This window comes from Rhinolophus ferrumequinum, chromosome X, assembly GCF_004115265.2.
Source record: "Rhinolophus ferrumequinum isolate MPI-CBG mRhiFer1 chromosome X, mRhiFer1_v1.p, whole genome shotgun sequence".
Lineage (NCBI taxonomy): Eukaryota > Metazoa > Chordata > Mammalia > Chiroptera > Rhinolophidae > Rhinolophus > Rhinolophus ferrumequinum.
The window spans coordinates 116,437,354-116,454,071 of record NC_046284.1 but is presented as its reverse complement, the minus strand read 5'-3'; the positions used below and the strand labels follow the sequence as shown (position 1 = coordinate 116,454,071).

The window sequence follows — 16,718 nt, the reverse complement described above, 5'->3', positions numbered from 1 at the left end:
TTCTTTTAACAGATTTCAGGATTTGATAAAGAAAACCAAAAAGGTAGGAGCCTTTATCTTTGTAGAGAATAGCAAACATATTTGTCATGTAGTTTTTCCTATAAAAGTATGAAACTAAAAATTTTTAAGGGGAAGAGTAGGGAATTTAATTTGAATTAAATCATTTGATTTTCCTTGCTGACAATACCTTTTAAAAAGAATAATTCATCTGTTGTTTTGACAAATGTAGATCATTTCCTCCAAATTCAAGTTTTTTAATAGTTTTTAGACACTCAAATAAGAAAACTGCAGACAGTATCAAGAACCCTACAAATGGTACAATTTATAGAGTATTAATATTTGCTTAAAGAATGCAATATCTGTTCAGTAATAAGTGATATATATGTGTATTTATTCTGAAGTGTTTATATAGGCCTGATAAATTGCTTTAATTTGGGCCTTGATAATCACTTTCATAGAGTCCATAACTACTATGAGACAGAAATATATATATTGGTCTCTGCCCCAGTTCCTGGCACAGAGCTCCTGAAACCCTTGTAATTTCCTGGGCAATTGGAGTGTCTTTTGATCTAATGAAGCAACTCTGGGTGGGCTCCTGGATGGCTCCTGGGTGAGGGCTGGTCATAGGAAAGACCGAGCCACGATGAGCTTAGACTTTTCAGCCTCATCCCCTATTCCTTTGGAAGGACTGAAAAGAGAGTTAATGACCGATCATGCATCTGTGATGGAGCCTCCATAAAATCCCAAAGCATGGGATTCAGAATGCTTCTGGGTCGGTGAGCACGTGGAGGTGCTGGGAGCGGGGCATGCCCAGACGGCACGGAAGCTCCGCACCCCTCCCATGGACCTTTGGCCGGCGCATCTTTTCCGTCTGGAGGTTCTTCTGTATTCTTTACCCTATCCTTTAGTAAAGTGTTTCCGAGTTCTGTGAGCCACTATCGCCAATTAATTGAACCCAAGGAAGAAGTCATGGGAACCCATTTTGTAGTCAGTTGGTCGGAAACAGGTGACAACCTGGGCTTTTGAGTGGCATCTGAAGTGAGTGTGTGTGTGTTTGTGGGGGTGGGGTGCAGTCTTGTGGGACTGAACCCTTCACCTAATGCTGTCTCTGTGTAGACAGGGTGAGAATTGAGTTAAATTGTAGGACACGCAGCTGGTGTCACAGAGAATTGTTTGGCGTGGGGGAGAAACCCCCACAGAAGGGTCAGAAGTGACGTGTTGTATAGTGTTCTGTGTAAAAGTAAAGGAGACTCACGGGAAGAGAAACCTAGTAGGGAAGAGCTGGGTTTTTCCCTGCACAGAAGGAGAAAAACAGGGATTTTTCGTTTACAACTGTACGACTACCGTGGATGCCAGACCATGCATGGGCTAGATTTGATGACAGACTTTGTCACATGAACATAAACTGGTAACTTGCCTGTAATTCGTAGGGATTCTTCAGGTTTTTTTTTTTTTTTTAAATAAGTTCCTACCTCTTTTTTTTTTTTTTTAATTTTATTGGGGAATATTGGGGAACAGTGTGTTTCTCCAGGGCCCATCAGCTCTAAGTCGTCCTTCAATCTAGTTGTAGAGGGTGCATGCAGCTCAGCTCCAAATCCAGTCGCTATTTTCAATCTAGTTGCAGGGGGCGCAGCCCACCATCCCATGGGGGAATTGAACCGGCACCCTTGTTGCTGAGAGCTCACACTCTAACCAGTTGAGCCATCCGGCTACCCCTCCAGCAGCTCAGCAGCAGCTCATTGTCTTCAGTCTAGTTGTGGAGGGCACAGCTCACTGGCCCACATGGGAATCGAACCAGCAACCGTGTTGTTCAGTGCTCGTGCTCTAACCAGCTAGCTGAGCCATCCGGCTGCTCCTCTTCAGGTCTTTTTAAAAAAATCTCTAACACGTAGTGGTCCTTTGTGTGTGGCTCCTGGGTTTTGTCTGTTGACAGCATTTCTACCACCCGCACTGGGCCATTCATTCAGAACTTACCATTTGAGTACCTGCTTTCTGCCAGCCATTATATAGTGTGTGACTTAGTTGCCTGGTCTTTTGGTAGTCATGTTAACAGAGGATAAGTACATTGGATCCCAAGACATTCTAGACTGCCTGAAGAGCAGGTCATCCATACTGAAGGTCAGGATGGTAAGTGATCTATATTCTGTATTCTAAGCCAGTGCCATCTCGTGTCATTCTCTGTGGTGATCGGGCTGTCAGTATCTCTGCTGTCTGATATGGTAGCCACATGTGGCTACTGAGCGTTTGAAATATGGCTGGTGTGACTCAAGAACTGAAATTTAAATTTAACTTTAAATAGTTACATGTGAATAGTGGTTATCATATCAGACACCACAGGTCTAAGGTATATAGCTGGTGTCTGTAGCTTAACTGTTATTTCAGAAAGAAATTTAGGGCTTGAAGGAATATTAAGAAATAATTCACTTATTATAGGCATTTATATGATCCTTAAAAATAGCTTTTCACTTTTACACACTCTCCTTAAATGCTTTTGATTCAGAAAGACATCTGGCTAATACCTCTTACCACATTTACCCAGCATCCTAGTAAAATTGCTGAAACTCAGAAAAAATATGAGTAGCAGACATTTCAGGCATTCTAGTGGCAGTTTGGATAGAACTCTTCGTTCACAGTAAAACAGCTGCTGTAAAAGTGAAATTATTTTAAAAATTAGTTGCTTCCAATTAAGAGATTGAGACGATCAGAAAACATGTAGGAAGATATTTTGTACCTAACTGCTCTCTATCCCTTGACAGGGACCTATGGTCTTATCATCTTCCTATGTCTGTACTCCAAGGGTGCTGATCTGTTGAATGGCCATAGTACTTTTCCCCTAGATTCCACTCACCCATCCTTCTCACCCCTAATTTTTCCTTTCAGAGATAATGATACCCAGAAAATAGCAGGCCAGAAAATGTGGACACTGATTCTTTGCTTTCTGGAAATTAAAATCCTTAACCTGTGATTGGCAAAAAATAGCTACATAGGCCAATGGGACAGAACAGAGCCCAGAAATAGATCTATACAAATACAGGCAACTGGTTTTCGACAAAGGCAATTCAATGGAGGAAGGATAGTCTTTTCAACAAACGCTGGAGCAATTGGACATCAACATGCCCAAAAATGAAACTAGACACAGACCTTACACCTTACACCAAAGTTAACTCAAAACAAACCATAGTTATAAATGTAAAATGCAAAACAGTAATACTTCAGGGAGAAAATCTATGTGGCCTTGAGTTTAGTGATGGGTTATAACACCAAAAGCATGATACATGAAAGAAAAAAATAGATCACTTAGACTTTATTAAAATTAAAAATGTCTGCTCTGTGAAAGACTGTTGAAAGAATGAAAAGACAAGTTACCATCTGGGAGAAACTATTTGCAAAAAACACATCTGATCAAGGACTTGTATCAAAAATATACAAGGTTCCTGCAACTAAAAAAGTAAATAAATCAAGTGGCAGATGTAAAAAAAAAAATACAAGGAACTCTTAAAACTCAACACTAAATAGACAACGCAATTGAAAAAAGAGCAAAGGATCTGAACAACCATCTCACCAAAAAAGATAGACAGATGGCAAATAAACATGAAAAGATGCTCGGTAACATTTGTCATTAGGGAAATACAAGTTAAAACGATAAGCTACTACTACACACCTATCAGACTGGCAAAAACCCAGAATACCTACAACACCAAATGCTGGTGAGGATGTGGGAGCGACCAGAACACATCAATGGTTGCCAGGGATTTGGAGGGAAGGGGTAAGAGGTTAAATGGGTGAAGCATAGGGATTTTTTAGGGTCGTGAAAGTCTTCTGTATGATACTGTCAAGGGACGATAAGTGGTACTAGACATTTGTCAAAACCTGTAGAACTTTACAGTGTGAACCTTCACGTATGCACATAGAAGAGGTCAGGTGATCCTAGGGTGGAATGCAGACCCACAAAACAATCTAATAACCTCACTGAAGGGGGTGGGAGGAAAAGATGCTGAGCTAAACTTTCGAAATGAGTGGAGACCAGAAGACTAAAGGCGGAAGGAACTGTACCTAGATGAGAAAGTTATTTCTCATGGGGATACTGGTTAACGATTCTGAAACCATTGTGCATAAATCCTGGGACTGAACAAGTCAGTAAATGGAAAGTAGATGGCAGGAGCCAGGTTGGAGTGGGAATTTATAGATAAGGAGAGCAGGTTAGAATGATCCATGTGGTAATGGGTTAGTTGGAGACATCAGTATGAACTCATGGTTAGCTTAATATATATGCAGATGACATATAGAGATAGACTAATAGATATATGTATATAGTCATATATTTCCTTGCTCTGCAGGCTGAGGGGCTAGAAGCAACAACACCCCAAACGATGATGAGCACACCTGTTGCCCAGTTTAGGGCACTAAGATTTGGTTTCTAACCATCCCATAATAATAGGAATCAGGGCTCCTTGGAGCAGTGGCTGATTCTGGAACTGCAGCAGAGGATATATATACAAGATGAGCCTGGAGCATCTGACAGTGCTAGAACTTAATTGCTTAAGAAAAAAAGCCACAACGAAAGTGCTCCCAAAGGGCAAAGCTGGAATGACTGGAGCAACAAAATAGAATACTGGATTAGAGAAATAATATGAGTTATATAATAACATAGGAATTACAGCCCAAAGTATAAAATATCCATGAGTCCATCCTGATAGATAAATGATTGAATAAATGAGACCAGACAGATCCTTCGTAGGGGATGAGTGTGGGGAGGGGATAGAGGGGGAAGTGGAAGGAATTAGGAGCCTGTGGAAAGGACTGCAGAACGAGAAAAGATAATGAAACGGCATTAGAAATACTGAGGCCGAAGAACGCATCTCCAGAGATTATCTACTGTGGGGGCCCGCAGCATCTGAGGAAAATTTCTGCCAAGTGTTTACCTCTTCTGGGGAGAGAGTCAAGATGCCGCGTGGCCTCAGCACAACAGTAGCCGAAAGGTATGAGGAGAGAAGAGGCTGACTGGAAAAGGTCCAGAGAAGATAGGTAGATGAGACAAAGAAGAACTGCAGGGCAAGGAATATGAAAGAAAGTTGATATCTACATTAGGGGAAGTAAAAACCAGTATGTTTTAAAACCTTCAGCAGAAAAGAAAAAAAAAGCCCTTGGCTGATGCAGAAACAGGAGTGAGTCCATTCATCTGTTTGAAGAAACTAAAAACTTCTAAAATAATTTATACTCAATGGTTTTAAACAAAGTTTCAAACTATTTAGAAGGGCTTAAAGTGAAAGAAAAGTAGAAATTTCTGGCCACATTCTCTAATCTCACTTTCTGCCGATAACTAGAGTGAATAGTTTCTTGTTTATCCTACCAGAATTTAGTTTACGAATATAAGTCTATGTATGTACAATTAAAACTCACACTCATAAATGAGGTCATATTACAGATAACTGTTTTTGCAATTTGCTTTCTTTATCCACCAGTGTATCTTTCTAGAGCCATATATTTAGACTATTATTTTGAAAGACTCTATGTAATTAACCGCCTGTTGATGGAGATTTTATTGTTTTATTGGTCAGTTTTTGCTGTTAGAAGCACCGTGCAGTGTACACACTTTGTGTCTGTGTGAAAGAATAGCTGTGTGAACTCATCGAGGTGGAATGACTGGGTCAAAGGGCACGTGCATCTCGAATATACATAAACACTGACAAATTTCCCTCCTAAGTGAATGAGTGTGCCCACTTCCACACTGCCTGTCAGCACTTATCAAAGTTTTAATCTTAGCAATTTTATTGGGAAAATGGATCTCTCTGCTCTAGTATTACTTTGCATTTATGATTTTGTTCATGTTTATTCGGCACTTAAAATGTTTTTCTATAAACTCTTTGTCCATGCCTTGCCCCATTTTTCTATTTTCTTAAAGAGCTCTTTCAGACTATGAAAATTAGTCCTGTATGTCCATATGATAGCAAATATTTTTTCCAGTATATCATTTGTCTTTTGACTTTGTTTCATGCCACATAGGAGTTCTTAATTTTTATGTCATTAGATTGATAAATATTTCTACTTACTGCTTCCAGATTTTTGTGTCATGCTTGGAAAGGACTGCCCTCAAAACTTATTCTTAAAAGATGTATAATGTAAAAAAGGATAGTGTTATAAAATCAAGATTATATAAACAGTGACTGAGTAATGGTTGAATGAGAGAAAGTTGTGAGATGAAATTATACATGTTGTGTTTTCCAGGTTTCCTCATGGAGTTTCTAAAAGAAATGGCAGCATATCATCAGGCCAAAGAGACTTATGATGTGGGCACTCAGACGAGTCCCGTATTTTCTATCAAAGACTCTCTTGGTAATTATAGGCTGCTTTTGGAATTTCAGTTCTTCTGTTTCCTTACTGAATGAAGGAAATGACCTGCTTTACTGTGTTACGTGTGAGTTCCGTGACCGGGAGGGGTGTAAGCTGCAGGCAGCAGTGACGCTTATTATCTCCAGCGTCATTGCTGGAAGGGAGTAGGAGCTGCCCTCCAGTGCTGCTCCTCCCTGCATGACTGCCAGAGCTGCATTTTCCAGAACTCCTGGGGATGCCAAGGCCCACATTCTTGTTTGTTGGGTTGAACCTCTCAGCTGGGAGTGCTTCCCTGTGTCTCATCTAAAGTGAGAAGATCCTAGAGTATTTGCACTGCGGAGAGCTAGAGAAGTCAGTGACACATCACTTCATTTTATAGTTGAGGAATCCGAGGTTGCCAGAGAGAGGAAGAGCAACTTTGAAACACCCTGTCTGGGTGTTTCTAGAACTAATGCTAGAATCTGAGTTTTTTGGCCCATGATCCAGAGCCTTTTCCACTGTACAGCCTTTCTACAATACCGTCCTGTCTTTTAGTTATAGCTCAGGAGAGAAGGGAAACAGCTGACTAAAATGAGGTGATTCGTCCATTTCTTGGCCCTTCCTTACTCTTAAGGAACAATAGTGCCTTTAACTTGTAAGGCAATCAGAAGTTCAAACATTTCAGTTATTTCTGCCAGCCATTTTTCTCCTGTGTGTACTTTTTGGTGGGTGTGGATATTATACATGATTGAGATTGTACTCTAGGTCCTGGTTTGCACTCTGCTCTGTGGTTGGTTTGAGGGCCACGCGTCTACTGGACAGAGCGCTACAATGAGAGACAATCAGGAGACCTGGCTCTACTCCCAGTTGTGCCATTACGTAGTTGCTTAGCCCTCTGGGAGTCACTTACACTGTGTGGACATCTGTGTCCTTCTCTGTACAGTGGAACACTTGAAACACGTGACCTTGGATTCATTTTAAGGTCAGTGTTTTCAACATGTGAGTCAACTTGCCCTCAGTCCAATAAAACGACTCTTGTGTTGGCATTTAGAGACTGGAAAGAGATTCTAGTGTTTTTTGACTTAAACTGTATTCTTTGCTTTCTTTTCCCGACATTTTATGATGAAAATTTTCAAACATCCAAAAAAGTTGAAGCAGTTTTACAATCAGTCTTACAAGTAAACACTTGTATACCTAGATTCCACTGTTAAATTTGTGTTATATAATATTTGCTTGATCACTTACTGTCCATCCAGTAATCTAGCTTAATTTTTTGGTATATTTCAAAGTAAACTGTAGACATCCCTGTACTTTTCCTGCTCTTGGCTTTTGAACAGTCCTCTGGCCTCTTGCTCACCTGACCACGTTTCTTTATCCTAATTTCTTGTGTGTGTGTTTTTTTTAATAGCTGAGAAGCTTCAGCTTATTGATAATCAGTTTGCAGATGCTTACTCTCAGCGTCCAAAGTTAGAATCCATAGAAATAAAGTTAAATGAATATAAGAGAGAAATAGAACAGCAGCTTCAGACAGAAATGTATCAGAAGGTAAGTTTATCTTGTTGCTGTTAACAAAGTGATATTTTTGCTTGTCTTCTCATGTGTTAATCTTAAGTATATGGGAAAATATCTAGAATCTTGATTAATGAATGTGATACTACGTATACTGTTGTGCATATTTCTTTCTACTTCATGTCATTTCTTTTTGCCTTTTGAATGAGTCTTACGGGTACAGTGAATGAGATGAAACTCAACATGAATTAAACTAAATATATTTAGGCCTTGATGTTAAACCCATCCGGAGAATTTGTTACTATTTCTTTAGTGTAGTTACTGGTATTAACAATTAATTGTGATTAATTGACAGTTGAAGGTTTTAAAAAATACTGAAATCGCAAAACTTATAATGGAAGAGAAAAGAAAGTCTGAAAAAGAATTAGCTGAGTTCCGGAATGAATTTGAGAGAGCTCGTCAAGCAAAATCTGAAGCCCTCATTTCTCAGGAAAAGAAGACCCTTGAGAGAATTCAAAAGTACCAGGAGGTAATATTTTAAAATCATATACTGGGTGGCTGATTCCTGTAGCTGTTAGGATTGGCTCAAAGTCCAGGAACAAGATGGGACAGTTGCAGGAGTAATCGATGCCACAAGGCCCTAGAGGACCAGTAGGGACTGGGGTCAAAAGCACAAGTGGAAGGCCCGGCCTTGAAAAGGATACTCAGAATTCTTTCTTCTGAGACTCGGGAAGGAAAGAACTTGCAAGGATGTGAATGTCCATGTTGGGATTGTGAGAAACTGACACAAAATGAGGGGCAGATTTGAGGGTTAGGTAGCAGAGGGAGAGGACCAGCGGTGTGGAATGGCTGCTGGGGGCTAAAGGAAGAGCAGCTCTCTGAAGCAGGCAGCACTGATCAAGCTGTGTTGAGGGCCCTGCTGAGATGGGCAGCCTGGAATTGAAGTAGACCAGACCAGGTGCGTGTAGGTGATTGTTCTGTTGTAGCTCTTGGGAGGATTTGTAAGGCCAGCGAGGGCAGAGAGAGACAGGTATTTGGGAGTGGAGTTTTATAGAGCTGAATTTATTTGACTTGAGAAAGGCAGCCTATTGAATTGAAGACATCGGGGTTCGGTGGGATGGTGAAGGGAACCAGAGGACAGGGTGGATGACTACCAACCTAGGGGAGAAGGGAGGGCTGCGTGGCAGTCTGAAAGACATCAAGGAATAGGTCTGCGGATACTGACAGGTACAAGAATAAGGACGGACCAAGAGCACAGAGTTGCAGCTTGAGGTTTCAGGTGAAGATTGGAAACAATTCAATGTGCTGCCATCAGAACAAAGGTGAAGGTCCCAGGAGTAGAGGAGTCCAGGGCTGCGGGGGTCATCCACGTGGCCATTTGATCTTGTCACCTGGAAAAGTGACTGGACAGCAGGTGGAGAGGTTGAGGAGTGGCAGGGAGTGATTGGATCCACTCCTTTAGGAAAAACAGGTTCCTTTGCCAAAGCTCTCAGGCCAGACGGGATTTGGGGCACTGTTTCCTTTGCGCACAGAACCACTGGTATCAGGAGGTGTTGGAAGTGGGGGTTTCCTCCCAGCGTCCATCCTCGCTTGGGGCTTCTCATGAGACCCAGTTATTTAATGGTACTTGCACCCCCTCTACAATTTTTTATAGCATTTCTGGGAATTGGGCTTGTTTTAACTCAAAATGAATGTGGAAGCACAGATCTTTGAAATGATTGGATTGTGTTTAGATTGACAAGTTCATCTTCAAGATGTATGACTGACTAATCAGTTAACGCCTAAATCCCCAGTTAGTTAACAGATTCTCTGAAGGCTCTGGAGGTTGGCATCTTCGTGAAAGGCATCGTACCTTTATTCCCTGCCTGGAATGCCCTTCCCCTTCTCTCACGTGTAAAACTGTCCTGTCCTTCAAACTCCAGCTTGAATGTCACCGCCTTGTGATGCCTTCCCTGACTCCCTGTGGCAGACTCATTTAGGCATCATTCCTGCTCTGGGTCTCGATTGACTTTCAGACAGCAAATACTGAACTGTGGGGATTCTAGTCTTTTAGTTTTATTTCTGAATATACATTTTCTTTCTTTCTTTCTTTCTTTCCTTTTCTTTTCTTTTCTTTTCTTTTCTTTTCTTTTCTTTTCTTTTCTTTTCTTTTTCCTTCCTTCCTCCCTTCCTCCCTTCCTCCCTTCCTCCCTTCCTCCCTTTCTCCCTTCCTCCCTTCCTCCCTTCCTCCCTTCCTCCCTTCCTCCCTTCCATCTTTCTTTTTTCTATTTTTTTTTTTTTTTGCTGAAGAACTTACCAAAATTTTAAGTACATGTCTGAGAGGTGTTAATTAAGTAGTAGAATAATTAGACAAGGGATGTTAGGAATATAGGGTAATGTAGCTTAACAGTTTTTGGAGGAGGGAGTAAATTGGGGCGTAACCAGAACAGGCAAAATGCATATCTCGAATTGGAACTTTTTGAAAGTGAAATTGTTACTCTAAATGTCCATACTTTGTTTTCTGGAATTTAGGAAGCAGTCTACTAGTTCAAATCTATTTTATTTTCTTTAGCTTGCTAAAAATCAATGCTTTCCTGTACAGATTGAAGCAAAAGAAATTTATGCTCAAAGGCAGCTTCTGCTAAAAGACATAGACTTGCTAAGGGGCAGAGAAGCAGAACTGAAGCAAAGAATTGAAGCTTTTGAATTGTAAGTAATGTTTATTCATTTCGGATATTCACAATGAATGAGATTAAAAAGAACTACATATGCCTAAATAGTCTAATGTTAATTGCCAAGTAGAGTTCTTGGTTATAAAGATATTACCTAGCTTCAAAAAGGCACAAGTTAAGAGAAAAAAGACTAGGGTTTTGCGTTTGAAATACTAGACATTGGGATGAAAAGCAGAATGAGAGATCATCATCACAGTACAGTAAGACCAGACACGTAATTTGAAGATGCTAATAATGCTTTAACAAATCATGTTTCACATTTACGTTCAGTCATTCAGATCTAATGGTTGCATGTGCATGTAGTGACTGAGTTTCAGATATCCAGACCTGCCACATTTGCCTGCTCTGCTGTCAGTGGAAATGCGGTGACTCTGATTTGACTTGTACTGGGTGAAATGACTTTTTGTACTGTGTGTGTTACTTTTGCTAAGTGCTCACAAATGCTTCATTCTTCAGATCTTACCCGGGATTAATAGCAAGCTCACCAGTCTACGTTTTATGGAATAAGCTTTCTTTCCCATTAGGTTCTGCTATTAATTGATACTCACAAATACTCCAGGAATCTTACTTCATTCAGGATTTGTCTCCATTTTCATTAATTGTTCTCTCATTTACATAAGACTCAGTTTATTTAATTTCTTCTCTCTGCTCACCTTACTCTCTTCGGCAATACTAAAGAGGTAAATTGATCATGAGAGCAAAAAGGAAAGTAACAAAATTTGAGTGCAGATGGTTCATGATTATATAATCACTTTACCTCCAGTACCCCTACTCCCAATGAGGCATATACACTCAATATAGGTTTTTTTGAAATTTATTTATTTGTTTTTAAATAATTTCTTACTTTTCAATTACAGTTGACATACCAACATCATATTAGTTTCAAGTGTACAACATAATGATTAGACATTTTTATAACTTATGAAATGATGAGCCCAATAAATCTAGCAGTACCCATCTGACACTATACTAATACAGTGTTACTGACTGTATCCCCTATGCTGTACTTTGCATCCCTGTGGCTATTTTGTAACTACAATTTGTATCTGTTCATCTCTTCTCCCCTCCCCCCCACCCCCTGCCCCTCTGGCAACCATCAGTTTGTTCTCTGTATCTGTGAGTCTGTTTCTGTTTTGTTTGTTCATTTATTTTCTTCTTTAGACTCCACATGTAAGTGAGATCATATAGTATCTGTCTGACTTACTTCACTCAGCATAGTACCCTGTAGGCCCATCCATGTTGTTGCAGATGGCGACATTTCATCCTTTTTTGTGGCTGAGGAATACTGCATTGTATGTATGCACCACCTCCTCTCTGTCCATTACACTCAGTATAGTTTGCTGTTCCTTTGCTTCATGGGAAGCGAACACATAGAGTTTTATCCTTTGCTTGGAATAGTCAGGGTTCCCCAGCACTGCTCACGGCTTGAGTACCTGTGAACCTGATGCCCTGGTTCTTACTGTTTGTGTGGTTGATTTCAGGTTTCACTATGAAGACCATTGCATTCTTCGGTATTTGGAAGTTCTCACTGATCCATCTGTGTTTTGCTCTCTCTTTTGGCACTTTTCAATTTTCAATTGCTAGATTATTAAATGCCAAAAACAAATCTACCTTTAAAATCTGTGGGCTAATGAATTAAATCTTACAGTTAGAAACAATATTATAGAAGAAACAAGCACTTAAATGGACTAACTTAAGTTTGATTTGTAGTTTTGTAACTAATAACATTATTCTTTTACTCCTGAACTGATTATGGCCACTTATCACCTGTAACCACTTTTTAAGTGTGAATCATCTTCTGTGAAAAACCACTTTGTTTTGACACTTTCACTCTGCCTCCAGCCTGGAGTCACCATGTAGCTCCATCTGCTACCTCAGATCCATCATAACTAGGTCATGAAATAGACGGAAGACTTCTGGCCCTTCCCATTAACTTCCCAGCGGTGACAGTCACATAACAGTTGTAGTCTGTGGAACTAAAAACACGTTATTTGTTTTTTCCCTCAAGTCTTCACTTCAGACATTTTAGTTATCTTACTTGTTTTATATACTTTTGCTAATTTCAGGGCCCAGAGGCTACAAGAAGAAAAAAATAAAAGTGTGACTGATGCACTTAGGAGACGGGAGCTGGATATAAAGAATATTGAGGACACCTATGACCAGAAGCTCAGGAATGAAATTCTAAAGTAATTGTTTGGTGTTTTTAAAGAAGTAATATTTGAATTAAGTTTATGGAAACATGGCAACACTAATGAAGTAGCTGAGACTAACATTTAATGGCAAAAGTTAGTGTTTACAAAAACATGTTTTCTTTGACAGTCAAGCCTTTTCTATGAGTATTTGAGTTAAGATAGTTTTAAAAGGATACAGTACAGAGAATAGCATCCTCTCCTCGTTATTACTCATAGGTCCTCTAACATGTATTGTGGGCCTGTGATTTGCTTTCATTTTTAGGGCACCTTATGAGATGCTCAGCTTGCACTGCTGATAAGCTATAAAATTGGGATTATAATCACTTTTCGTTCTCTTTTCCTCTACCCCTCTCATAGTGCCACTAAGATGGGGATATCTGACAATTTATACATTATTCTACCTGTAGTCGTAGTATTGGTCTGTGAACATGTGCCCTGTAGTCCTTCAAGATTCTACAGAGACAGAATCAAAAGAAACAAACTGAAATTAACTATATGAAGCAAAAATGATACAGGGAGAGGAAAATATCGACAGCTATGGTTACTGTGCTTTCCTATAGTCTGAGTTCTGTTGTGTTACAGTGGCTAATGTCTTAGTGCAAAGACATTAAGCCCATGGTAACTTCTCTCTCCAGTGCTCAGTTTAGGATCTCACACATAATAAGTGTTCAGTTAATATTTACTGAGTAAATGAATTATTGGCCAACAGATGACTCAACTCAGCTGCTCTGGGTATTTAATAATCATTATCTTCTTTACTGCCTTGCCCATAATTTGTCACTGATAATTCCACTACGTAGTATTTGCAAAGGTTTCTTCAGGTTACTCTTGAAAAGAATTCTAAGGAAAAGAAATCTAGCACCTCTCCATGTATCAGTTTTTGAAAGGAGGCTGTTATCTCTACATATTTTATGTGGGCTCCTCAAATACAGTAGCAGATACTGAAGTATGTACTTGTTAAACTTTTAGGAAGAAATGAATGTGTGTGTTTGTTACTTGACATACCCACGGGGAGAGAGCATGAACTGTTTGGTGTCATTCGTCTGGCTGGGTATCCTCTGTGACTTTGGCAAGTGTTGGAGTTTGGAGGATATTCACCACAGGAATGCTTCTCTTTTCTTTCTGCCATCTCTGAACCAAAAAGCCAGCCAGTAACAGTTGGTGGAGATAAGTAAAACTGCGTGGAAATGTGCCTTTTGGTATTGCCAATTCGGATTATAAAGGTGTTGGCAGTTGGCTTCCAGTGCTGTGCTCCTGGGAGGGGGTGGGGAGGCGGGCAGGTGGTTTGGAAATGACATACTTCTTATCATTTAGACTCAGTTGTATGGAAGTGGCAAGAACGCTGAGATAAGTGTGTTCGAAGTGAGGGAGAATATTTTGAGGGGGATCAATGGCAATGTGTCTTTCACTGCAATAAATTTACTTAAACATTCACCGTATTTTTCGATCACACCTCGTATAGAGTGTGAATTTAACTTAATCTACTCCTTTATGTCAGTCCAACTGATGAATGATTGCTCAGTAACCTCACAAGTTTGGGGACACAATTTATAGGATTGCAGCAGGCTTTTACTGGACCTTTTACATTCAGAATTTGGATCTCTGGCCTTGACGTTTATGTGTTGTCATGCTCAGTACCCTCATGCATTGATAGGAGTCTGTACAGGAAAGTAACAAGAAACTCATTTTCAGTCATTCTGATTCTCAGGTATCAGCTTGAACTAAAGAACGACTACATCGCTAGAACTAACAGACTGATTGAAGAAGAAAGGAAGAATAAAGGTGATTCTGAGGGGGGAAGGACTGGTTTTTTCAGTTCTGATGTAGGTTCTTAGCTTCCTAAATTGGGTCTGTTCTATATTCTGAAAATATATATACCTTATACTTCATTGTTACTACAAAATTACACATTTTTTTGTCCTTTTAATTTTACAAAATTTTAAAAAATAGTCATTTTCTTTCACTGTGTTTTTGCAAACCTTCATGTTTAACCTTTTGTATAGTCATAAAGGTCATTGATTTATTGGCAGGATTTTATCCTACTTTATTATTATTTTTTGTTTATGAGAAAAATCATATGTCAAAAATGACCCTTATCCTGAGAGGAAGTAGGGTATTCAGGATTTTTTTGTCCCATTCTCCTACCCCCCTCCCCTTGAACAATCATCAGCTTGTTCTCTGTATCTGTGGGACTGTTTCTGTTTTGTTTATTCATTGGTTTTGTTTTAGATTCCACATATAAGTGAAATCATACAGTATTTGTATTTCTTGGTCTGATTTATTTCACTTAGCATAATACCCTCTAGGTCCATCCATGTTGTTGCAAATGGCAAGTTTTCATTCCTTTTTATTGCTGAATAATATTCCATTGTATACTTGTACCACGTCTACTTTACCCAGTCATCTATTAGTAGACATCTAGGTTGCTTCTATATCTTGTAATGCTGCATAATACTAGTAATGTAATGCTTCCATATTACTATAATGCTGCAATGGACATAGGGGTGCGTATATCTCTCCAAATTAGTGTCTTTGTTTTTTTCGGATAAATACCCAGGAGTGGAATTGCTGGATCATATGGCAGGTCTGTTTTTAATTTTTTGAGGAATCTCCATACTGTTTTCCATAGTGGCTGCACTAATTTACAATCCCAATAGTGTATAAGGGTTCCCTTTTCTCCACATCCTCACCAGCACTTGGTGTTTGTTGATTTATTGATAAGTTATTCTGACAGGTGTGAGGTGGTATCTCATTGTGGTTTTAATTTGCATTTCTCTGATGACTAGTGATGTTGAGCATCTTTTCATAGGTCTTTTGGCCGTCTGTATGTCCTCTTTGCAGAAATGTCTATTCAGGTCCTCTGCCCTATTTTTAATGGATTGTTTTTTTGGTGTTAAGTTGTACGAGTTCCTTATGTATTTTGCATATATCTTATCCCATTCAGCAGGTTGTCTTTTTGTTTTGTTGGTGATTTCCTTTGCTGTGCAAACACTTTTTAGTTTGATGTAGTCCCATTTGTTTATTCTTTTCTTGATTCTTCCCCGGGGAGACATATCCAAAAAAATACTGCTGAAAGAGATGTCGGAGAGTTTACTACCCACCCATGTTTTCTTCTAGGAATTTATGGTTTCATGTCTTACATTTAAGTCTTTAATTCATTTTGAGTTTATTTTTGTACATTTTGTATATTTTTATATATTTGAATATATTTTGATAAATCTGTGATTGTCAGGAAGAAGGCAGCAACTTATTGCTGTCTGGTAAATGTTACTCTTAGCCATGAGAGACTTCATTTTTACTAATGGAAAATTTTATTTTAATTTCTCTGTCTCCTGTGACCTATTTCTTTCTTTCTGTTTTTTTTTTTTTCACTTCTAATATAGTTTTATGCTTCTTGATATTTTCTCTTGACATCTAACCTCCTAAACTGTTGTATCCATTAGCACGGGACTAGGAATGTTGGATAATATTTCAATCTCCAGGTATTTTACATTTCAGTGTTTCTAGAAACTTGCCTGTGTGACAAGAAGTTGAACTTTTAGTGGAAAGTTCAAAGGAATTCTTGGGAGTGAACTAGGGCTGGGTACTTGATGTTGACCTATAAGGTCACGCAGTGCGTGGCTGCTCCTTTGTGACTATATGGGGGAGAGTAATACTTCTTTAGGAATTAGGGCCATCATGTATTCAGCAAATTATTTTTTGATGATGTATCTGCATAGACTTGTGTTAATGACAAAATTGTTACTACAGAGTTGTAACAGACAAACCTTTGTCTTTAAGGAAATTCAGAACTGTTGGCATGAGGGCTCTGAGCAGACGGTGTGACTCTGGTTAGTGTGTTAGCAGGAGGAAATTCACCACATTTATGACCGTTGTAACCAACTTCCCGTCACCTGTTGGTAACAGGGCTTATTTCTTACTTGCCTGCTGATTTTTTGCTATTTTAGATTATGAAATAATGGTCATTAGGTCTGACATACTGGCTATAAATTGTTAA

The 16,718-nt window shown here is 39.3% G+C and overlaps 1 protein-coding gene across 4 annotated transcripts in view; it reads left to right on the top strand.

Moving 5' to 3' along the window:
- OFD1 (OFD1 centriole and centriolar satellite protein) overlaps positions 1–16,718 on the top strand; it is a 35,184-nt gene that overhangs the window by 6,813 nt on the left and 11,653 nt on the right. For all 4 annotated transcript variants that reach the window (XM_033110666.1, XM_033110684.1, XM_033110674.1 and 1 more), the window contains 7 exons: positions 13–43; positions 6,226–6,333; positions 7,718–7,854; positions 8,174–8,347; positions 10,400–10,506; positions 12,596–12,715; positions 14,430–14,503. In XM_033110666.1, coding sequence (XP_032966557.1) covers positions 13–43; positions 6,226–6,333; positions 7,718–7,854; positions 8,174–8,347; positions 10,400–10,506; positions 12,596–12,715; positions 14,430–14,503 — 751 coding nt within the window. The remainder of the gene's footprint in view (positions 1–12; positions 44–6,225; positions 6,334–7,717; positions 7,855–8,173; positions 8,348–10,399; positions 10,507–12,595; positions 12,716–14,429; positions 14,504–16,718) is intronic.